The sequence below is a fragment of the Gymnoscopelus braueri genome (genome assembly GCF_963280865.1).
Source record: "Gymnoscopelus braueri genome assembly, chromosome: 15".
Classification (NCBI taxonomy): domain Eukaryota; kingdom Metazoa; phylum Chordata; class Actinopteri; order Myctophiformes; family Myctophidae; genus Gymnoscopelus; species Gymnoscopelus braueri.
This window is the reverse complement of record NC_137620.1, coordinates 40,558,179-40,582,714: the sequence shown is the minus strand read 5'-3', so window position 1 is coordinate 40,582,714 and position 24,536 is coordinate 40,558,179. Positions and strand designations below refer to the sequence as shown.

At 40.9% G+C, this 24,536-nt stretch overlaps 1 protein-coding gene across 1 annotated transcript; it reads right to left on the bottom strand.

The window, feature by feature from the left end:
* Positions 1-9,481: 9,481 nt before the first annotated feature.
* Positions 9,482-20,037, bottom strand: LOC308102262 (ankyrin repeat domain-containing protein 46). The gene is made up of 4 exons (XM_080451890.1): positions 19,932-20,037; positions 17,307-17,649; positions 15,379-15,540; positions 9,482-13,600 (listed from the first exon to the last, which is right to left on the bottom strand). Exons 2-4 carry the CDS (start codon positions 17,615-17,617, stop codon positions 13,384-13,386), a joined length of 690 nt encoding a protein of 229 aa, XP_080308016.1. The 5' UTR covers positions 17,618-17,649; positions 19,932-20,037; the 3' UTR covers positions 9,482-13,383.
* Between the last annotated feature and the right edge of the window lie 4,499 nt (positions 20,038-24,536).

Sequence of the window (24,536 nt, the reverse complement as noted above, 5' to 3'; positions counted from 1 at the left end):
GAGCTGTGATTATTGTGGTATTCCCATATATTCGCCTCATCTCAACCGACTTTTACACGGTTTGGTTCATTACAAATGTCAAAACAAATTGGGTTTTCATACCAAAAACCCTCATCTTACACAGATAGTAACAGTAATGGTTATAAAACAGGAAAACGTTTTAGTCTCAGCCGGTACTTCTATACAACTCAGGTATATTTCTGGCAGTGGGCTCAGCAATGGCATCAGAGGTGACCATAACCAATGGAAGCTATATGTTTTATATGAGTTAACATCATGCACCATGTCACTGCTTGTGTTGCTACAAAATAACTCTCTCATTCTCAGTTAGTGAAAAACATTTATGGAAGTCTACTAAATAATAATAATAATAATAATAAACTTTATTTGTATAGCACCTTTCATGACATGAAATGCAGCTCAAAGTGCTTTACAGAGCAAGAATACAATTACAGTTAGAACCAATTCAACAATAAAGCAAAAAAAATAAAAAATAAATAAAATAAAAGCAGTAAAATGCAGTAAAATGCAGTGGCCCTCGCCACTACACAACTACAACACAAATGGATATAACTTAAATGTAGTGACCACTGTCCTCTACAACACAGCTAAAGAAATATCCACACTTCACACAATTGCCAATATTACATGTGTACCTTGTGTACCTTAGTAATATATCTTCACACAATTGTCAATATTACACCTTAGTAATATATTTTCACTTAGTAATATTACACCTTAGTAATATATTTTCACCATGTTTACCACGTGTGGACTAGCCCAGGGGATCTGCTAACTTATCACATCCAAACCACACACCGTACACCCCTGAGAATGATATCGGGGTTATACAAGATATATAGACTAAACATAGACAAAAGGATCTGCCCTGGAGGGTCCACCACGTGTCGACGTGCCCCAGAGGATAATTCACTAAATCCTCCGGATGGAGTTATCAGACTCTTGTCTTTTAACTACCGTGACTCTCTCTTCCACTCACACAAAACAAAAGCAAAGGCATAAAACAACATTAAAATAGGGAATACAGTGAGGAATTAAAAATCAACCAAAGAATCTGCTAAAAGCAAGAGTGAAGTAATAGGTCTTGAGCTGTGCTTTAAAGCTATCGACTTAGTAATATATTTTCACCATGTTTACCACGTGTGGACTAGCCCAGGGGATCTGCTAACTTATCACATCCAAACCACACACCGTACACCCCTGAGAATGATATCGGGGTTATACAAGATATATAGACTAAACATAGACAAAAGGATCTGCCCTGGAGGGTCCACCACGTGTCGACGTGCCCCAGAGGATAATTCACTAAATCCTCCAGATGGAGTTATCAGACTCTTGTCTTTTAACTACCGTGACTCTCTCTTCCACTCACACAAAACAAAAGCAAAGGCATAAAACAACATTAAAATAGGGAATACAGTGAGGAATTAAAAATCAACCAAAGAATCAGCTAAAAGCAAGAGTGAAGTAATAGGTCTTGAGCTGTGCTTTAAAGCTATCGACAGAGGCTGCCTGTCTTAAGTGTAATGGGAGTTTATTCCACACTGTCGGTCCGTAAAAGCAGAATGCTGCTTCACCGTATTTTTTATATGTCATTGTAGGCACCTCGAGCAGGTCAGCACTTGAAGACCTGAGGGCCCGGTTTGGAACATATCTCTCTAGGCAGTCGGAGAGGTAGGAAGGTGCCAGACCATTTAGAGCTTTATAAACTATTAAAATAATTTTAAAATCAAAGCAGGCATGTACAAAGTACGGCTTACTTCCTAAAATGTAATATTGATGTAATATTCATATTCATGTGAAATGAATGGACAGATGGGCTATTATGTGAAATAATTCTATTTCATTAAACTCTGAAGACACTTTTTCCACAACTGGTTACATTTGAACAAAAGAGTGTAAATATAATATAATAATATAGTGCATGCATGTGAAAAAGGATGAATTGTTTTTGTTTTGTTCACAGCACAGATGAGTGGCTTACATTTGGCAACACTGCCTACAAAAGACTATTGATATTGCAATGTAGTTCAACAAAGTAAAAGTATCAATACCACAATGTAGAAATACAGTCTGGAATTCAAAATTTAGTAAAAGTACAAAAGTATGGTATCAAAATGTACTTAAAGTACCAAAAGTAGAAAGTACTCATTATGCAGAATGAATGACCCATTTCACAAGTTTTCAAATGTATAAAATGTATAAAAAAATATTTTGAAAATAGCCAATCTACAAGCTCACAATGCGTCGCATCACGACGTGACTAAAGTTTTCAAATAATGGTAGTGGAGTAAAAAGTACAATATTTGCCTCTGAGATGAAGTGGAGTAGAAGTAAAAGTACTGAAAATTGGAAATACTCCAGTAAAGTAAAAATACCTCACAATTGTACTTAAGTACAGTACTTGAGTAAATGTGATTAGTTACTTTACAGCACTGTTTGTATGTGACTTTCTTATGGTCCAAAGGTACAGGATGACAGGAGATGTTGGCAGCCCAACGGCATTTTTATATTTTCAATTAGGGATGGCCAACCGATAACAGTTAACCGTTAACCGTTAAGAAATCGACCACCGATTAATACTAACGACTAACGATTAATCGTTAAAAAAATATATATATATTTTTTTTTTAGGGCCAAAAATGTTCTTGAATAGTTTTTTGGCCAAGTCTACACCTGTAACCACACGTAACTTCCACTTTATTCTTCTTCTTCCTCGTCTTTGTATTGGTATTGTTTGTGTTGGAGCGCCTCAGTGCGGCTGCAGAGTTCATGTGCAACCTCTTCCAAAGAGAGATAGAGACACTAGAAACTCTGCTTGCGACACAAAACAAACTGTGTAGACTTGGCCCTTTGAAATAAAATGTATATATATATATAATTTTTTTTTTTTTACATTTTTCTTTTCTTAACGGTTATCGATTAATTAACCGTTAAGGCCTAACGGTAACCGGTTTTTGGCCAACCCTATTTTCAATTATGAAAACATTTTGGACGCTCCTGTACTAAAGTGTCAAAATCGTTAGATTGAACATTAGGAACATCAGGTCAGCAGATGTCAGTGAACTGACCTGGGCTTTGCTGTTGTTGTTGTTGTTGAAGGTGACGGTCAACCCTGACACACTCTTCACCACCTCTCTCCTGTCTGATCAACAACAACAACCAATCAAAACCTTTATTTCACTCAGAGAGAGAGAGAGCAGCACATTGTTTATACCAGTGGTTCTCAACCAGTGGTCCGGGGACCACCAGTGGTCCTTGGAGGGGTACCAGGGGGTCCCCAGTAAAATTAATTAACACAGCGTCACAATCATTTTAACCACTTAGCTTTGTCTATTCAAAAATAGCAGATCTACAAGCTCATAGCGCGGCACCGAGTGCCGCACTATGAGCTTGTAGATCTGCTATTTTTGAAAAATCTTGAAAATGTGTGCATATCTTTGAATATATATATATTTTTTAAAGCGTCCCTGGCACAAAACATTTTCAGATGGGGGGTATTTGGTGGAAAGCCACACAAAACCTGCCACACTGTCACGGCTGGTAAAGATAATGACAAAAACTTTTGGAAGGTTGGACAATCAAACCAATTGGTTTGCTTGTGCTTGGATTAAAATTGGTATCCCAACCTAAAAAACTGTATCGGGAGACGGAAGAAAAAGAGATGGGGGGACAATCTATAGCAATATAGAGCTTTAACCTTTTACATTTTTATTTGTAAAAAAAAAAAAGAGGAAGAAAATCACTTACCTCACCTTAAAAGTTATTTCAGATACGGTGTGTGATTAAACATAACAAATATAGCAGTACTAAATTAATGAATATAAAACTTCCTTACCGTGTCTAAGGAAGACCTCCCTCCTCTTCTTCACCTCCTGGCGACCAAGGCTGTCAAGATCATGAAGTTTTGATTAATTGTCACAGAAATAATTGCGATAGACCATTTAATTGTGGGTTTTGTTTGGCATAGAACACGATACATAAATAAAAATTACATTTCTGTTTGGCTTCGTAAACAGCAATTCCACAGGGCGGATATAGTCTCGCGTAGCCAGACAACTATTCCACAATCTCTGAATGCTATACAGAGTCTGGAACTACAACTCCCAAAATCCGAGAGAGGAAACTGGCACTTCCGTTCACGAAAATATATTTTAAAATATCTTTACACTTTACTTTTTCATTTCCATTTCTGCTTAAGCAGCAAGCTATGTATACTTAGATGATTTGTATTTATATCAGGATAAATTTGCGCGACTGTAAAGACGAAACGGAAATGGAGAGGAGGCTCCACATCCGGTTTATATTCTAATCATGATCAGAGTCCCAGACTGTATGCCGGAAACATTTGAAAATTGTGGGAGGCAACAGTCTGGTAACGCAAGACTAGGGCGGATATGACAAATAACTTAACCCATTAAGACCTGAGGCGATTTAAAAAAAAATCTAAATCCTAACAGTTTTTTGAAAAAAAATCGAAAACATATTTTTTCATGATTTTTCAAAAATAGCAGATCTACAAGCTCGTAGCGCGGCACTCGGTGCCGCGCTATGAGCTTGTAGATCTGCTATTTTTGAATAGCCAAAGAAATCTAAAGTGACACAGATACGTTCCAGGTATTAATTTAAAGGTAGGGTAAGTGATTTTAGGTGAAAACTAAACGATTTTTGTTAAAAGGTTAAAGCACTATATTGTGATAGTAATCATTGCTATAGAGTGTTTGTTCAGTAACAGGAGTCTCCATGTCTCTCCAGCTCTTTGATAAACACAAAATACATTTTCAGGTAGGTGACAAAATGTCAGCCAATCAGGAGAGAGTACCCATTTATCAGCTTCATCTGTATAGTGTTCCAGTTCCAATTGTGTCTGCTCATTTCTTTGTGTCATCACTTCCAATTTCACTTGTTTAATCCGAGTTCTGTATCCTGATTGGATAGAATTGGTATCCTGACCTGAAAATGCATTTTCTGTTTATAAATAAAGAGCAGGAGAGACAGGGAGACTCCTGTTACTGAACAAACACTCTATTGCAATGGGTACTATCAGAATATAGAGCTATTTAACACTTATTTTAACCAAAGAAAATCACTTAACCTACCTTTAAACTAACAAAGAAATTACTGATATATTTTTTTTTAAATAGCGGAATTACATACAAGCCTATCTACAAGCTCACAAGTTATTTTTTTAGCTATTTTTTGAAAATGTTGGAAACGATTATGACGCTTATCCAAAATAATGGCGATTATCTCAAATAGTTGCGATTAGGCTACTATGTAATAACTGTGGAGAGCCTACTGGTGATCGATTATTCTGGTGGTCACTGTGGTGGTGGTGGTCCTCCTGGCTGGGGGTCCGAGCCAGATGGTCCTCTGTGGTCTCACTTCTGCCCTCCTCCTGTCCTCCTCCACCTCCTGGTGAGAGACAGACGACACCCCATCCCCATCAAACCATCAGTGGTGGAAAAAAGTACTAAAACATTTTTTACTCAAGTAAAAGTATCAATACTGCGATGTAGAAATCCTGCATTGAAAATGTACTCGAGTAAAAGTACAAAAGTATCAAAATGTATTTAAAAGTACCAAAAGTAGAAAGTACTCATCAGGCAAAATGTCCCATTTCACAAGTTTTAAAATGTAGAAAATGGATACATATCTTTTGAAAATAGCAGACCTACAAGCTCACAATGCGTTTTCAAAAGGCCGAAATGTACAGTATATAGGGCTGAAGTGTACGTTTGGTTATAATAATCAAAATCTACAAAGTAACCAGTAACTAAGTACCGGTAAGTGAAGGAAACAAGGATTTAGAGTTAGGGTTAGTCCATCCTTTAGTCCAGGGGTCTTCAACGTTTTCAGGCCAAGGACCCCCTAGCAGAGTGAGAGATGAAGCAGGGACCCCCTCTATATTGTCTCAGATTAAACTTTTTTTGTTTACTTGGTCTGCTCTTTTTCTCCTCTACACCTATACCTCTTTGCCAAAAATAGCCGATTTGGCTAAAGTTCTCCTTTAGCCAAAAAGGTTAAGGTAAAAAAAGAAAAACATATCACACAAAGATTTGGCGGACCCCCTGTAGTAACTCTGAGGACCCCCTAGGGGTCCCGGACCCCCTGTTGAAGACCCCTGCTTTAGTCCAAGTGGATATTTGTCATGTCATGAAATTCCCACAAGCCCTTATGTTGTTGAGCGGAGTCCCTCAGGGCTCCATACTAGACTTTTCGTTGTGAGCTCGTTGATCGGCTATTTTCTGCGAAACTCTTCCCCAAAAGGGGGAAGTGAGATATCACGTTCATGAGGTTGGGACAGACAACCTGGAAGCGTAATGGCTCCGGCCATATCTCTGTCGCTATAGCATAAAAATAAAATCCATTTTCTTTTCATAAGCCATTAGCTTCAGCCTATAATACCTGTTAGGGCAGCCTAAAATGATCTAATACACAGTATGTAAAGTCTCATTGTGGATACTGTTGATGAACTAATCAAAATTATTAACTAAATCCAATAATATTTCTAGTATATCCTCACCAGGAACCTTTGCAGAAAACGGGCATTCTTTTTTTTCATTGACTTCATCAGCCGGTCAACGTTGAAGGTCACAGATGGTTGAGGGTCACACGGGGGCTGTCAAATTAGACAACACACACACACACATATGCTTAAAACTTAAAATGGCACTTTTGTTAACCACTTGAACCCCCAGCATCCCTATTCTGGGGGGAAACGTTCGCCAAATATAGCCGATCTACAAGCTCACAACGCGCTCAAACGCAACGCGTTGTGAGCTTGTAGATCTGCTATTTTTGGAAGTCGTACTGAATTTGCAGCTCAACAAAAAGCTAGTGTATGATGGAGGACAATTTCACGATAACTTAAAAGTTTTTTTATCACGATAAACGATAATAATGATTATCGTCCCATCCATACGATGTACCTCCTCATCCAGTGTGTTGTGAGTGAGAGATGATGGTGATGAAGAGTAGTTGTTGAGGAAGCTGCAGTCTTCATTGTGCATGACCACATCACCATCATCCTCTTTGGCTTCAAACAGGACGCACCTGCACACACCCCTCTTCTGGTGTGTCCCTGACAGCCCTGCAGGGGGTGGTATTATTATTATTACAGAAACCTCTTTTATCCATATTTTTGACTTTTTTTTTGTGTTTTTTCGTAAATTAATGCCCTACTTCAGTGGTTCTCAACCAGTGGTCCGGGGACCACCAATGGTCCTTGAGGGCTAAATGATGGAGAGTTGGTAACCAAAATGGACCCTTATAGATCTTTAACTCTTGAGTGTAAAATGAAACCAAATGGACCCGTACGAGAGTTAGATTATTGTTAAACATCTGCATTACTTAATTAAATAATTGGTATTTTGATCAACGTTTGCCTGTTATCTCTCCTATTGGTACCAACATCAACACAGCATGGAATTGTGGACAAAAATCATATCCAACGACAACAAAAAATTCAAAGTCTTGGGTCTGAGAGTCTAAATCTCATCAAACGGTGGTTCCGTGGCTCAAATGCGGGAAAAAATGATGGACCTTGATATGAAAAGGGTTGAAAAAAACCACTGTCCTACTTGATCATAGGCTACTAGTACAGCGTCACATAAAAGCATCAAAAGTAGCAGATCTACAAGCTCGTAACGCGGCGTTTTTGTCCCTCCCTGCGTGCGTGTGTGTGTGTGCGTGCGTGCGTGGGTGCGTGCGTGTGTTTAGACCTGAGGCCGATTCTAAAAACGCCTTCTAAATCCTGACCTAAGTTTTCTGATCATTTTTAACTCAAATCTTTGCTTCTCGGGGGCCTTGGAACAACATATTTTGAGATGGGGGTCCCCGGCCAAACACATGTAATTTTGGGGGGTCCTTGATATGAAAAGGTTTTGAACACACCACTGTACCAACATACATTTTTTCAGAAAACTGTGTAGCCTAATTTATGATGATCAGATTGATTGATTAATTAGGATAATAAAGCAAGATCAGAGCACGACACACAGTCCATTGAATCTATAGACTATCAAATAAACGTTGAATGTTCAGTTAAACATGTCTTTGACACAAGGCTTCTTCAAAACTATATAACAAATATTTTTTTTAAAATGGCAATAATCTTTCAATCTGTAAACAGATTGGAGGATGCAGCATGTTGTTGGTTAATTGACATCAATGCAGATCAGGACCTCAGTGGAAATAAGCCCTCAGGGATTTTTCTGTTATCCTTTTAGGCAGTGGTGGAAAGTAACATTTACTCAAGCACTGTACTTCAGTAAACGTTTGAGGTACTTTTACTTTACAGGAGTATTTCCAATTGTCAGTACTTTTCTACATCCACTCCACTACATCTCAGAGGAAAATAATGTACTTTTACTACACTACAATTATTTGAAAACGTATAGTTACTTTGTAGATTTTGATTATTATTACAAAAAATACATCACCCACTATATACATTTCGGCCTTTTGAAAATAGCGCACAATGCCTTGCTAATCAATGCATTGTGAGCTTGTAGATCAGCTATTTTCAAAAGATTTGTATACATTTTGCAAACTTGTGCAAATTTCTTGATACTTTTACTTAAGTAAATAAATTACTTTTTCCACCACTGCAATCAATCAATCAACTGGTTTAATGACGGTTAAAACATTCTTCTCAGACTTGACTCTCTGCTCTCAACACTTAAATTACATTTACATAAGCCTGATTGAATGATCAGACAGTTTAATTGGTTATAAATTACCGTGGGGTGTTGATGTCGCCATGTTGTTTGCCGGGTTGCAGCTGCAGTCTGGGTCAACAATCAGTGGACAGGAGTGTTTGAACCAGACCCATAGAGAGAAAGAGTTATGACACGCTCTGATCTCGCCGCAACGCAGGCCTCCATCCAAGGACTAAAGTTCCAAACATTGGAACTATCTCATTGAGATGGAACGATCATTTCCGCATTCCATTCTTACAATGAGAGCCTAGAGTCGTCACTCTCATATTAGATCACGCTAGTTTGAACCAAAAACTTTCAGAATCACGTGTGATGATGATCAGGTGATGATAGGACTAATGGTTTTTGGGTAATGGAGTAACTAAGTACATGTACTCAAAGTACTGTAGCCTACTTAAGTACCATTTTAAGTACTTCATTGACTTACCAAGTTACCAGTAGGCTAAAATCTATATTTCTACATTGTTGTGGCATTTTTACTTTTACTTATCCACCTTTTTGTAAATTAATGTCCCATTAAATATAAAGGTGGTGTTATATAGCCTATAGCTATATATATGTTTTAAGTTAAAGCTCTATATTCCAATAGTAGATCTATCTATCTATCATTCATTACTATAGACTGCAACAATCCCACACCCAGAGACTACATACTATGTAAACTAGTTGACGGCTAGTTCTGGTGCAATATTTGTATTGAGCCTGTCAAATAAATAAACATGTGCAGGCCACCTGTTGATCAGAATCAGTTTTATTGTATTATTCTTTACACATTGGTTTATGGATTTTACCTCAAATCGGTTATTCTACAATTCTACAAGACTTGTACAAAAAAGAAATGTATGCAGGGCTAAGAGCAAAACAAAAATCTACATGGTTTACAATTACATTAGGATGAAATTAAATATGCGAAACACAAAAATACCACCAAACTGCTGCTCCCATTAAACCAAAGATTTTGTCTTTTTTCCCCAAGTTACGTGCACTTATACTTACAATGACATGATAGATTTTACTGTAATGAAGTGACAGCTTGCTTTTTCCAGTGGGAATATCAGCACTGAAATGCTCTAAAACTTAAAGTTTGGCTCTCCTTCAAAAGGCACACAGTCAAGGTGCTATTCTACCTCTGTATTTTTCCGAGACCAAAATAAAACCCAAAACAATCTTGGCAGGCAACAGTCAACAATACTGCACAGTTCAACCTGTCAGTCAGTCAGTGTTCAGTTATCCGAGACAACATTAAATTGGTCATTATTACAGATAATTAGTTCATTGATTCCTCCAGAATTACATACTGTAGAAAGATAGCAAAGGTGTGACATTACAGTGAAATTAATGAAAAAAAGATTGATAAATAATAAATGTATCATACATATAACTTTGCAGTTTAGGAATCGTTTCATCAGGTCAAGAAAAGTACAACAAACTAACAAAAGAAACGAAACACAGAAAACTATGATAAAAAACAAAAACAAAATAGCAACGCACACTAACAGCTTGTAACAGAACATAAAGAAGCAATGGTTCTCCGTGTCAGGTCAGTTCTATCAGTCTAATCAGAGTCTCATTTAGACCTGAGACACCAGGTGAATACAATTAAAAAACTAAATATTTTGGTATGCAGAACTGACACTGATAACCACTGTAGAGAGGAATGACAAACGACACAAAGTTAACATTATAAAGTGACTCTTCCCAATTCAAATAGTATCATACCTGGCTAAAGAGTACTGGCAAATAATTGCCAAGACTTGTTGCACCATACTTCGCCCCAGATTAATGGGATTTGCCATGTAGAACAATGCAATGGACAACAAAGAGTCAAATGCAGAAATAAATCTGCAAGTCAACCGGGTGAAGGTTATTGTGATTTGCCAATTTACCTAACCGTGTCTGTTGTCCAGATGCAGTAATGCCCACCCATCTGGTACGCCACACACCTTATTAAAACAAATACTAAGAATTATTTGTAAATGCTAGTGTATAAGTAGGGTTTACTGGTAATGGTTGAAGCGACAACAAAACAAGTGGCACGTTTCCTCTTTCAACTGCTCTTCAAAGTGGACTTGCAACACAAAAGCAAGGAAGTGAAGGAATTTAAAAAAGCTTCACATTTGTAGCCAAAGGGTACAATAAAATGATGCATTTACTCAATGCAAATGATCACTTTTAAAGGTGAGAATTTAAATCTGCTTATGTGTAAGCATGGCATGATTTCACAACTATACCGAAATGAATCAGACTGACTTTCTATACAAAGCCAGCAGCAACCTGACAAATCATACTTATTTTCATTGTCATATCAAAGAAGTTAAGACTTCTTGCATCCTGTAAAACTGTGACTTGGCATGCCTTGGCAACCATTACAGATTACCACCATCACCCCTCCACGAGAGATCTCCACAAATCTTTTCTTTAGCAGGAGGAACCCCCTTTTTTTAATACCAAAAAAGGCAAAACACCTTCTAAGAATTATGAATGAATGAGGCATAATGAATGAGGCTTTCCTTTCTATAAATAATCTCTGTCCATTCCCCTTTGTGATCTTGAGATGGCTGCTGTTGTCTGCCCTCTACATTGATCACTGTTTACGGACTGCATTCCTTTCCGCTGAGAAAAAGGAGCAGGTGATTGACTTCATTCATGCTTATATGATAAGTGATCACACAACAAACAGAACTGCATTCCTGCTTGAAATTATGCATCGGTAACTGGAAATTAACCAAATCAACTCCCTACAGACACTCCACTGTACTCATCATTATCAGGCTCGGAAATTAGCAGCAGCTGCAAAAAGAAACCGACCTTCTTGTTGCCACCCCATTCATCGCAAGAGTTTTTTTTTCTTCCTTTATCGTGTGCAGAGCGCCAGACCACAACATGTGAGAATTAACAATTGATCTTGATGTGTCTATTTAGACATCCAGGAGAGCAGGGGTCTTCAACGTTTTCGGGCCAAGGACCTCCCTAGCTGAGAGAGAGACCCCCGCTACATATTGTGTAAAATTGTGTTGCAGATAACACTTTTTCATAGATAGCTGGATTCATGTTAATGTGTATTTTCAGATAGTTAACCTCTTAAACCTATATATTTAGTCAACTTGACAGTGAGCTCTGTACTTGGTCTGCTCTTTTTCCCCTCTACACTGACTCTCCCAAAATAGCCGATCCACAAGCTCACAACGCCTCGCAGCGCGAGGCGTTGTGAGCTTGTGGATCTGCTATTTTAGGCTAATGTTCCCCACCACAAAGATTTGGCGGACCCTCTGTAGTAACTCTGAGGACCCCCTAGGGGTCCCGGACCCCCTGTTGAAGACCGCTGCAGTAGAGGATCAGATCAGGGCCACATAAAGAGGTACAACAAAAAAAACAGAAAACCTAGTGGCTCCTGAACTGGCAGTACTACTCTATACCCCCATGACCAGCCAGAGCTGAGCGGAGCCAACATAGAAACGGTTTCCTGCGGTTGTGTTTAGAATGATGTACGGGTAAACATGGTCGTGTTTAGGCATTCGGCTAGAGATGGTTAAGTTGAGGTATGGGGGATTGGTGTGGTTATGGGAGGGCGGTTCACAACTGAACCTGCGCAAATCCTCAAACCCCTGGATTCGAGCTTGTAAAAATTGTGTACTGGTACCGACCGGTTCAGGAGCCCAGAGGGGTCCAAGCGACACAAAACGAAAACAAAAAAAGCCCATTGTAAATACAGCCCAAAAAAAAAACGGTATTTACTCCTACCCTATGTTTTCTCTCATCGTTCTTCTATCCCGCCCATCAGGGCAACACCTCAAAGCAAAAAATCTGAACCTCATTTATGTCCCTCGCTGTCCCGTACCACTACTAGGGGTGGGTTCAATTAATCGATACGGCAATAATCATATGATCGTATTCCTTGCCGATAATCATATCGATACAGAGGCTACCATGTCGATGCGGCTCGAAATGCTGTGTGTGACGCGGCTTTCAAAAAAACATCAGCATCAGCCCGACAGGGACAATATACATGATTTAAACTTTTGCATTTATCCATGAAGACATTTATTTTTATTCATTTCTTTGCTTTTTGTTTTTCAAATAGATTTGGAAACTTTACATTTTCTGACAATATATTAGTCAAAATAGTCAGCAATCGGTGGTCTAGGACTCATTTAAAATGAGTACATTTAGTAGGACACGCAGGCATTATTCAAAATCAACCAGTGGTGATGCGACGCATTGTGAGCTTGTAGATCTGCTATTTTCAAAATATTTCTATACATTTGAAAACTTGTGAAATGGGACATTTCGGGCATAATGAGTACTTTCTACTTTTGGTACTTTAAGTACATTTTGATACCAATACTTTTGCACTGTAACTCAAGTAAATTTTGAATTTCCGGACTTTTACTTGTAACAGAGTATTTCTACATTGCGGTATCGATACTTTTACTTAAGTAACAAATGTGAGTACTTTTTCCACCCCTGAAATCAACGCATATCGCGATGCAAATCGTATTGTGGCCTCTGTATCGTGATACATATCGATCGTGAGGTTGTAGGCAATAATACCCAGCCCTACGTACTACCCTCCTCCTCCCCTCTCCTCGAGCCAATTATAACAACCGCCCACCACGCCACGCCCCCCACTTTTCTTGCTTCAGTGCACCAGCTCCAGTTGTCCGGCGGAGAACGGCAGCACTCCGCTGACGTAGTAGGCGATGCCCAGCGAGAGGAGAGCGATGACCACCAGCAGCAGCAGCACCCTCCAGAAGCCCAGGTCCTCCACGAACTCCTGCCAGGTGGTCCTGAAGCTGGACAGGACGCCCTCGCTGCTCTGGAGGTTGGGATTCAGCAAGGAGTGGCTCTCCATGGCACTGAGGGGAAAGGGTGAGGGGTTGGAAAGCAGGTTAACAACACAACACAAATTAATGAGGTAATGTACAATTTTATAACGGGCACCAAATGTATGCCCTTGATTCTATTTATCCATCTCTTTAATACAGAGGTGCTCAAAGTGAGTTGTGGAGCTCTGATTTAATTTGGAGTAATGTAACCATTACATTCCAGTCATTTAGCTTACAATAAGTGCATTCATAGGTAGGGAACGAAACTACTAATCACCAGAAGTCTTAAGTGCATTCTCTTCTAAAACAAGCAACTAAGAGTATACCTAGCGCTAAGGTAAAAGTGCAATATATCAGCTACCTACTTTCTTTAACAGATGAGACAAGTAGGAAAATCAAATGAGCATGGTAAGAAGGAGCTGTTCCTTTCACTGCCCTATAGGCTAGCACCAGGGTTTTAAACTAGATGCGAGCCGCTACGGGGAGCCAGTGTAGAGAACGGAGAAGGGTAGTTGTGTGGGAGGACTTGGGGCGGTTGAACACCAGACGGGCCGCAGCTTTCTGAACAAGCTCCAGAGGTCTGATGGCAGACCATGCTGAGCTTTTTGTCTTAAAGGTTTCATGACGTTCAGTTTTACCACACATTAAAAGTCTTTGTCATGGTCCTTCAAACGTGTATAGAAAGTTTTAACAAAAAATTCCACTCCATTGATCCATGGCAGGTGTTTTTCTCTCACATTTCTAAAGCCTTTTCAACTGCTATGAAAAAAGAAATCTTTGCCTGCGGGTGTCGCTGGTGAGGGATTTTGCCTGTCAATCATCGCTTCTGCTCCGCCCCCCCCCCCCCAAAGGAAAGGAGAGGGGAGGGGCGAGGAGGAGAGTGGGCGGGATTAATCGGCTGTGACCTCACTGCCGAAGGGCCAAGCTCAGATTACTTTTCAGCTTAATTATTCAGAAAACCCCAGACCACAGAAAATCCAATGAATGTTCAAAGTTCAGATGTTTTGGGTGTAATTGAGGTCATAAAACCCCCAAAAAAACATAAAAACATTAAAAAAGTGAAAATGAATGTCATAGAACCTTTAACCACTTTCAACCTGGCATTCCTAATACAGCCATGTCATTATAGGTGACGATTGTGAAAAGGGGTCCAACATTTAAAAAAAAATTGCAGATTTACAGGAGGCCTCCGTAGAGGTCCACGTTTTTCTGATACAGTGGTCCACCCATGTGACATCAATAGCCAATTCTTAGCATTCTTGTGCAGACGCCATCCAGGGCAACTCTCTTCTCATCCATCCATCGATACAGTTGTACACTATTGTTCATTATCAGCATTGGTTCTCAAAGTGGGGACCCCCCCCCCCCCCCAGGGGTCATTGGGGGGGTGGGGTAAGAGGGGGTTCCCAGCAAAATTAGTTAATTTTGCGTTCAATTCAGTTTAAACCACTTGAGCCCGATATACATTGGCTATTTGAAAATAGCCGATCTACAAGCTCATTGCGACGCGTTGTGCGCTTGTAGGTCTGCTATTTTCAAAAAGAAATCTTGCAAAAATGTTTAAAATTTGGAATATTTTTGAAACATTTTTAGCACAAATCTTGTATGGGGGGTCCCTGGGAGCCCGCGGCCAAATACATATCAATTTGGGGGTCCTTGACATGAAAAAGGTTTGAGAACCACTGCTCTACAGTACTTCTCTTGCCCTGTAACTGTGTCTTAACTGCCGTGCTGCCTCTGGCGACTGGATTCCCCCCCCCCCCCCGCAGGATCAATTAAGTCCTTATCTTATCTTATCCATCCTTTACCTCTCACTCTCGGCCATCTGCATGGTCTCTAGTTTGGTGGAGTGGGGTCCTCGGTTGAAGCCCTTCACCTCCTGCTCCTCCAGCCCCTCCAGCAGACGGATGGCGTCCTTGTTGACGCCGCGCCTCTTGGCCAGCACCAGGGGAGTGGAGCCGTTGTGGTTGCTATGGTTACAGGGGACAGAGCCATTGGGGGAGAGAGAGGTTGTGCCGTCAGGGTCAAAACATCAGAACTAACCCTTTACCGTTGTTCCCATGCTAGTGTGTGCGTCGACACATTATTTATATCGTCACTGGCGGACAGAAAATGGCTCCAAAATAGCTGATCTACAAGCTCGCGACAGTTTTTTTTCTGGCAGTGTGCCGCCAGTGCCAGTGTTTTTGAGCATTTTTACTAGCCTTTCAAGAGGTGTTGTATTGGCACTGAATGAGTGAAAGTGTTTAGGCGTGTCTTTTTTCCATTTCCTGAACAGTTACGGTTTTGAACATACAAGGTTTTCTGACCGACAACAAGGATGCTAACTTTTTTTTTTTTAGAGAAGCCAATTATTTGCACCCCTTTTTTCTCCTAATTTGGTCATAATGCCAATTAAATTAGACATAAATATTGCTGGGTAGGTACACATACCAGCGTTGATTTCGTCGACTAATACTATGACGCAAAATGTTCGTCGACTACCTTTTTTCACCGACGATAAAAACTAAGCTATGATGATGAAAACTAAGACTAAATATATGGACAATACATTTTAGTCAACTAAATCAACTGTAGATTTGGTTGACTATAATTTTATATTAAGTCAACTAAAACTATTTCAGATGACTAAAACTAAATGGAATTTGATTCAAAAGACTATGACTAAAACAGAATCAAAATTTGCTGTGAAAATCAACACTAACACAGACAGACAGCTAGATACTAGATCAGGGCTACTCAACTTAAGATGGCTCAGGGGCCACTCAGCAAAATACCAAAAGTCGAAGGGGCCGCCATAAAAATGACGGTCCTATTTTGGATTTTCCGTTTTGGAACGCACAAGAAAATGTACATTTTGACATCATATTCTTTTCACTGTATCAGTTTATTTTGTGTTGTGTGTATGTCCAGTGGCAGACACCTATCCTGGGCGCGCGGCAAAGCCGCGCGGCCGGAAAAATTTTGGGGTCAAACCCCCCCAAAAACCCGAAATGCATAGAAAACTATGCATTATACCTGTAACAATTGACGCACCTGTATGTATGTCTGTCTGTTTGTTTTTGAAAAATGTTTTAGCAACCCATATATTTGAACGGAAATGTATATTTTTATCATGTGCTTAAAAAAAAAATTTTTTTGACCATGAGGGGGCCGCCAAGACGCTGCGATCGGGCCGCATGCGGCCCGCGGGTTGAGTAGCACTGTACTAGATAGACAGGCAGGTAGGTTAGGTTGAGAAACAGACATCTGTTCATCTTACCCAGTGGTGGAAAGTAACTAAGTACATTTACTTAAGTACAATTTTGAGGTATTTGTACTTTACTTGAGTATTTCCAATTTCCAATACTTTTACTCCACTACATCTCAGAGGCAAATATTGTACTTTTACTCCACTACATTTACTTGAAAACTTTAATTACTAGTTACTTTTCAGATATAAATTATGATATAATGAAACATACACTAACCACTTTAAACCTATTTTAAACCTATGCTATTTGAAAATAGCAGATCTACAACGCGTTGTGAGCTTGTAGATCGGCTATTTTCAAATATTTAGTACTTTTACTTTTGGTACTTTAAGTACATTTTGATACCAATACGTTTGTACTTTTACTCAAGTAAATTTTTTATTCTGGACTTTTACTTGTAACAAAGTATTTTTATATTGCAGTATTGGTACTTTTACTTAAGTAAAGAATTTGAGTACTTTTTCCACCACTGATATTCTTACCAGATGTCAATCTTGAGCCCGTTGGACACCAGGAACTGGATGGTGTCCACGTGGCCGCACAGGTGCAGCGCCGTGTTCCCCTGGTAGTCCGTGGCCAGCAGGTCGGCGCCGAACTTGTGCAGGAAGCGGCATATGTCCACGTTGCCGCGGGCGGCCGCCAGGTGCAGGCCGGTGCGGCCGCGGTTGTCGCGGATGTTGGGGTCGCAGCCCGTCTCCAGGAGCCGCTTGGCGAAGGTCAGGTCCCCGTCGATGCAGGCCTGCAGCAGGGGAACGTTGGTCTGCGACGAGTCGTTGATGAACACGTAGGACATGTCCGAGTGGGTGTCCGAAAATTCCAGCGTACCTGTTGGAGACATTTTTTGGAACGTACAGTTATGTAGGAGCAGCCTCATGTATGATTAACCCATTAAGACCAGGAAAGCATCTGTCATTTTTTTATTTTAACCACTTTAACCATCATCTTATACTTGGGCTGTTGAAAAATAGCAGATCTACAAGCTCGTAGCGCGGCACCGAGTGCCACGCTACGAGCTTGTAGATGTACTATTTTTTTTGTCGTTGAAAAATCGTGAAAATTTATTTTTTAAAGCGAACATTTTTTACTCTAATCTTTGAGTCTGGGGGATTCTACAAATGTCTTCTAAATCCTAACTTTTTTTTTTTTAGAAAAGAAAAACTTATGTTGCTATAATATCAGTGGTTCTCAAACTTTTTTCATGTCAAGGACCCCCAAAATTATATGTGTTTGTCCGCAGACCCCCCCCCCCCCCATCTCAAAATATGTTGTTCCAGGGACCCCCAGAAGCAAAGTCAAAATATATAAAATTACAAATTAAATATAAAAAATTAATGTGTATTCAAAGATTTGCACACATTTTCAAGATTTTTCTTTAAAAAAAAAAAGAATAGCAGATCTACAAGCTCGGTGCCGCTCTACTGGATTTAGTTCTACTGGATCTCTACAGGTCCACAAGAAGGAACCTGCTGTGCTTAAAAAGAGGCATCCAAAGCAACAGAGGGCCTTTCAATACTTTCTGATCTTAATCGGTTTGGATTGGAAGGAGATCATGGAAGACTCAGTTATAGAGGATAATGAGGAGTAATAGACCGTTAACGACCCACATGATAAGCATGGAAATCACTAAATGCACATAACGTGTGAGACACCGCAGCTGGCTGACGTCCACATTCTGCAGGCGAGGAGACAAAGATCTGCATTGACAGCTCAAGGCACGACTACAGCAATATCTGACTGTGTCAGTGAAGTCAATGCGCTGGAGGCTAGTCTCTCACTTGTTTTTGGTGGTGGTTGTATTAATTTATCTCAGATAATATAATCAAGAGTCCACACATAGTGTGATCTCAAAGCAACGTCAAAGCTCGCGACTGAAAGATGTTGTCAGGCCAAGCTGAAATGGGTCGATGGATCTTTAATCCATGGTTACACATTAGCCTCGGATCAAGAAGACTATCACAGATGTATTTCATAGAGTCTTGGCTTTCGTACAGTATCTAAGCAAAAGTCAGACTCGATTAAAAAAACATGATAGTCTTGAAGTGTATCTCAGTGATATAATTACTCATACAAGCAGTGCAGTGCATCATTCTTCTTGGGCAGAAGAACAGTGTGTTCTTCTGCCCTTGATTGATACCTGACGAAAACCAGAAAACCAAACAACATGACATGTTTGGACTAATGTCCTTCATCTTGGCTGCACAGATTTTGCCCAAATAATATAAGAAAGAGGCAAAAACTGTGAAAATAGCCGATCTGCAAGCTCACAACTGTTGTGATATTGTAGATCAGATTTGTAGTCAAACAGAATGTAATGCCTCCTCAACTCCTACATTTCCAAGTCCCCAGTTCAACTATGATTCTTATTTCTGGGGGTCCCAGTTCAACTGACTCTTATTTCTGGGGGTCCCAGTTCAACTATGATTCTTATTTCTGGGGGTCCCAGTTCAACTGACTCTTATTTCTGGGGGTCCCAGTTCAACTATGATTCTTATTTCTGGGGGTCCCAGTTCAACTATGATTCTTATTTCTGGGGGTCCCAGTTCAACTGACTCTTATTTCTGGGGGTCCCAGTTTAAATATGATTCTTATTTCTGGAGGTCCCAGTTCAACTATGACTCTTATTTCTGGGGGTCCCAGTTCAACTATGACTCTTATTTCTGGGGGTCCCAGTTTAAATATGATTCTTATTTCTGGGGGTCCCAGTTCAACTATGACTCTTATTTCTGGGGGTCCCAGTTCAACTATGATTCTTATTTCTGGGGGTCCCAGTTCTACTATGATTCTTATTTCTGGGGGTCCCCCAGTTCAAATATGATTATTATTTCTGGGGGTCCCCCAGTTCAAATATGATTATTTTGGGGGGGTCGCAGCCTGAAAAGGTGGAGAACCACTGCTATAGTGTACGTTTCTAAAACAGACAGACAGACAGACAGATACATAAACCCAAGTAACGGGCAGTCCAAACAAGCTAGTTGAGCTAGCGTCCGCTAGCATGCTGCTAACGCTTAGCCGCCTATAAGCCCCAATAAAACAGCTCCATTTAAACTGAGTGCATGGTTAGAAACACAGACAGCATCGTGTTAAAACACGGTGAAAGCGGTCCTAACCTGTTGGTGTGTTCCCAATTCAGTAGAAAAATAAATAACACGTCGCTTCGTGTCGAGCAGCAGCGCTTTTCTTTTTGCTTGTTGTTGTTGGTTGCAGTGTTGCCAGATTCTGCGATAGGAATAAGCAGCCTAGTTTATGAAAACAAGCCCCAAAAGAAGCCACATAATCAGCCCTTTTAAACCTACAATGCGTCGGCTATTTGAACATAGCCGATCTGCAAGCTCACAACGAGCTTGTATATCTGATATTTTCAAAATAAAATCTTGGGAAAAAAAGTGAAACATTGGTTATTTTTTGTGAAAGATTTATTTTAACAACACAAATCTGGTACAGGGGTCCCTGGCACAACATATTTTTAGAAAGGGGGTGGGTCCTTGGCTTTTGATTGATTGATTGATTGAAATTTTTATTAGGCAAAAGAATGTAAAACAACACAGTTACATTTATAATGCTTTTGTCTAAAAGGTCCGGCCAAAAAAGTCCTTGCGGACTTGTTTCCGTTGGGGTCCTTGAGTTAATTTCATAGACATATATAGTAGCAACCAAACAGTTCAAAAATCAACATGAAAATACAGATAATACATAAAAAATACCACTATGTACAAAAAAAGCATTTAAAAAATATATGTACAAAAAAAGGGGGGGGGAAGCATGGAAAAATAAAAATTATATACAAAAAAAAGCATGAGGAAATACAAAATATGTACAAAAAGAGGAGGGGGGGGGGGGTCGTCTGTCTACAGGGAAACTGGTACTAGCTCCTCTTTCGGCCTCCAGAAAGATGGGTTTTTAGGGCTGTTTTGAATGAGCCCAGCGAACTGCATTTTTTGAGGGATGGGGTTAGACTATTCCAATCCTTAGTGGCTGTGCTATAGAAGGAGAATTAATTTGCCCATGTTTGTTTTATGGGTGGGTGGTACCAGATTGTTGTTTACGCTCCCTCTAGTTTCGTGGCTGTGGGTGTCACTAACTTTTTTGAGGTATTTATACAGATATGCGGGTATAGGGGGCATATCGGGCAAATCTGCATTTACAATTTTGAAGACCAGACCCATTTTTAGTTGTTTAACCCTGTCTTCCACCCTGAGCCAGCCTAGGCTGGCAAAGTGAGTGGGAGAGAGGTGGGTCATGGGCCCCAGTCCGAGAAGTAGTCGGATCAGTTTGTTTTGGGAGGTTTGAAGCTTAGTCTGCAGTGACACTGAGGTGTTGGAGTACCAAGAGGAGCTAGCATAGTCAAAAAGGGGCTGAATCAGGGCCCCCGAGAGGGTCCTGAGGGCCTGAGGGTTGACAAAAGAGGAAACTCTGCCCATAAATCTGGTTCTCTGGTTTACTCCTTTGACCACCTTTGTTGCCATGCTTTCACCTGTCAGGTATTTGTCAAGAATACATCCCAAATAGGTAATCTCTTCTTTGCTAGTGATGATTGTGTCATCGACTTTGACCTTGAAGTCATTTACCTTCATTTTACTGAGGGAATGTCTGGTCCCAAATAGGATGGATTCAGTTTTCCCAAGGTGTAGAGACAGTTTGTTATCGGTCAGCCAGGTACGGATTTTTGAGAGTTCAGAGCTGAGAGCTTCCTCAACTTGCAACTTGTCCTCACCCGAGATCCGACCCGAGACCCGAGGCTTGCCATCATGGCAAGCCAAGGACCGGACCAGTGGTTCTCAAGCATTTTCATGGCAATGCCATGAAAATGCTTGAGAACCACTGGTTGAAAGAGCATTTGGAAGCAAGCCCAAAATAAGCAACTACGCTTTAGAAACAAGCCCAAAACACCGCCAACCACCAATATTTTACAAGCGACTTTACAGAAACCAAAGCCCAAAGTCGCTTATAATAAGCGGACCTGGCAACGCTGGTGACGACGACGCTACAGCTGGGTACAGTCCAACTAACTCCCATTGCCCGGAGGGATGCTAGCGCCGGGATTGGCTACTTGGTGGTTGCCAGGCAACGGCCATGGACCTCACACCGTGTTTACAAACTGCTTGCCGAATGTTGAACGCTTTTAAATAAACGAACATAAAATAATAATAGTAATAATAAATAATAAGGTAATCATTATTATTATTGTTAATTATTATTATTGATAAAAAATATAATTAATTATAATACATTATAATCATCATTTCAAAAATAATAAAACTTGTTTGGACTGGAGCGCTTGCATTGCATAGACGTTTAATTTTTTTTTTGCGGGAGTAACGTGACCAACAGTTCCAACCTCTACAATCCTCATAATAATAATGTGTTGATAAAGAAAGCGCGATACGTGAACCACGTGATCGTGTCGCGTCGCTGCGAGATCAAAGCTGTACGTGTTACTGTACACAGAGAGACGGTGCCCATGACATTGTGACGTCACGTTGCAATGTTAGTTGACGATCATAATTGCTACGTCACAACGCCATGGCAGTTGACAAGATGATCACCATGGTAACATGGCAGCCAGCGACGTCTCTGATTGGCGGAGCTCTCCCTTAAAAGGCACTTGTTTCATCAACGTTGTCAATCTCAGTACGATAATCTCAGTGTGCTGCAGGTCACAGAGGAGAGCAGATCAGAATTGGATAGATAGATAGAGCAGTTATTACTCTTTTTGCAAATGAAGGCTGTAATGGCTTCATTCATCTCAGTCCCGTTGAAAAGGTCGTCCAAGGTGGACTTGGTTGAACCGCTGTCTAACGTTGTCATGGCGGCATATCCTGCCGGTGAAGCCAGAGAGGGTCACCTCTCCTCCGTGAGGCAGCTGAACGGACTCCGCAAGAAGGCCCTGGCCGGGGGCCCGCACCGGCCGTCCCTGGACGTTCTGCTGAGGTACCACGCCCAGCTGTGCGCCGTCGAAGCCAAGTTCCCCTTCTGCGGCATGTGCCCGACCTTCACCTGGAACGACACGTTCCATAAAGGCCCTGTGTTTTTTGGCCGTTCGTTTTTTGGCCGTTCGGTCCAGCTCTCTCTGGCCAGCGTGGCGTATGAGAAGGCCTCTGTCCTTTTCAACGCGGCGGCTTTGGCGAGTCAGATCGCCTCAAAGCAAGACCTGTACCTAGTACCTAGCAGGGGCCGCATTGAAACCGCATTGAAACACTTCCAGCTGGCTGGCAGATTATTTGCTTCCATCAAGGACACGTTGGCACTCAACGTTGGGGAGACAACCATGGACCTCTCCTCTGAGACGTTGGACACCCTCTGCGCCACCATGGTGGCCCAGGCTCAGGAGGTCCGGGTCCTCCTAGCCCTCTCTACATACAACCATTCCACCATTGCCAAGTTGGCCAACAAGGCAGCAGAATTATATGACGTTGCGTTCCAAAACAACAAGAAGCTTCCTAAGAAGTTCCAGCTGATGCTGGCGGCCAAGCGCCGCGTCATGCGGGCCATAGCCAAGCTACACTAGAGCGTCCTGGCCAGGAAGAAGAAAAGAAAGAAAGGAAGAAGCCCCGGGATCCAGATGACCACTGCAACTCCATACAGTGATGCGACTAAAGGCTCCTCCTACGTAAGGCCACCACCAGCAGCGGCAGCGATCACATTACAAGACTGTTGGCCGATAAACAACCAAACAACACGTGTTCCTCATTGGCCAGCATTAGCGACTGCACGTCCCTGCAGTGTCCAGAACAACGTAATTCCCAGTACCCCATCCTCCAGCTCTAATAGGTTCCTGTTCCCCAGCAGCGATTATACGTTCCTGGAGTGTCCAGGTTGCCATATTGAATACACCGTAATACTTCCGGCACTATACTGGTTGCCGAGGAAGTTCTGACGTATGCTCCATACAAACTGATGTCCACAAGTGTCCATTGAGTTAATAAACACATGTTTTTATTTTGTAGCCTAGTAGTGCCATTCACTATAGTATACAATAAATAATAACATAAATAAATGCACACAGACCTCCAGCTCTCATGTAACACAGTCGGAAACTATAAATCTATTAGCTCCTTCCTATGTTTGCTCAAACCATACGTACCAACCAGATCCCTTAGATCATTGGTTCTCAAAGTGGGGTCCAAGGACCCCCAGGGGTCCTTGGGGGGGGGTCCCCAGCTAAATGTGTTAATATAGCATCACAATAATTTCAACCTTTTATACTTTGGCTATTCAAAAATAGCAGATCTACAAGCTCATAGCGTGGCACCGAGTGCCACGCTATGAGCTTGTAGATCTGCTATTTTTGAAAAATCGTGAATATTTGTGCAAATCTTTGAATATAATATTTTTTAAAGCGAAGATTTGTAACTTAAACCTTTGCTTGTGGGGGTCCCTGGAACAAAATATTTTGACATGGGGGTCCGTGGCCAAATACATATCATTTTGGGGGTCCTTGACATGAAAAAGTTTGAGAACCACTGCCTTATTATCTGACAAAGGTCTCCTCATTAAGCCCAAGACAGACTCTAAATCAGGTTATGGTGCATTCAGCCACTATGGTCCCACTCTGTGGAATTCTATACCAGCTGATGATCTAAGGTCTGCTACAACACCTTCTTTTAAAAGCAAACTAAAGTGTATAGTTATACTTATTTTGTTTTTGGACGGACGGTCACTTTATTTTAATTCATTCTTACTGTATGTGTTGACAATATGTACTTTTGTGCATT

What these genes read in the sequence shown, in the direction of transcription:
- LOC308102262 (XM_080451890.1), bottom strand. Translation starts at nt 17,617, where the DNA reads ATGTCCTACGTGTTCATCAACGACTCGTCGCAGACCAACGTTCCCCTG. An exon ending in GGGCTCAAGATTGACATCTG is followed by an intron (nt 15,541 to 17,306) that starts GTAAGAATATCA and finishes CTGTAACCATAG; the next exon opens with CAACCACAACGGCTCCACTC. An exon ending in CAGATGGCCGAGAGTGAGAG is followed by an intron (nt 13,601 to 15,378) that starts GTAAAGGATGGA and finishes CTTTCCCCTCAG; the next exon opens with TGCCATGGAGAGCCACTCCT.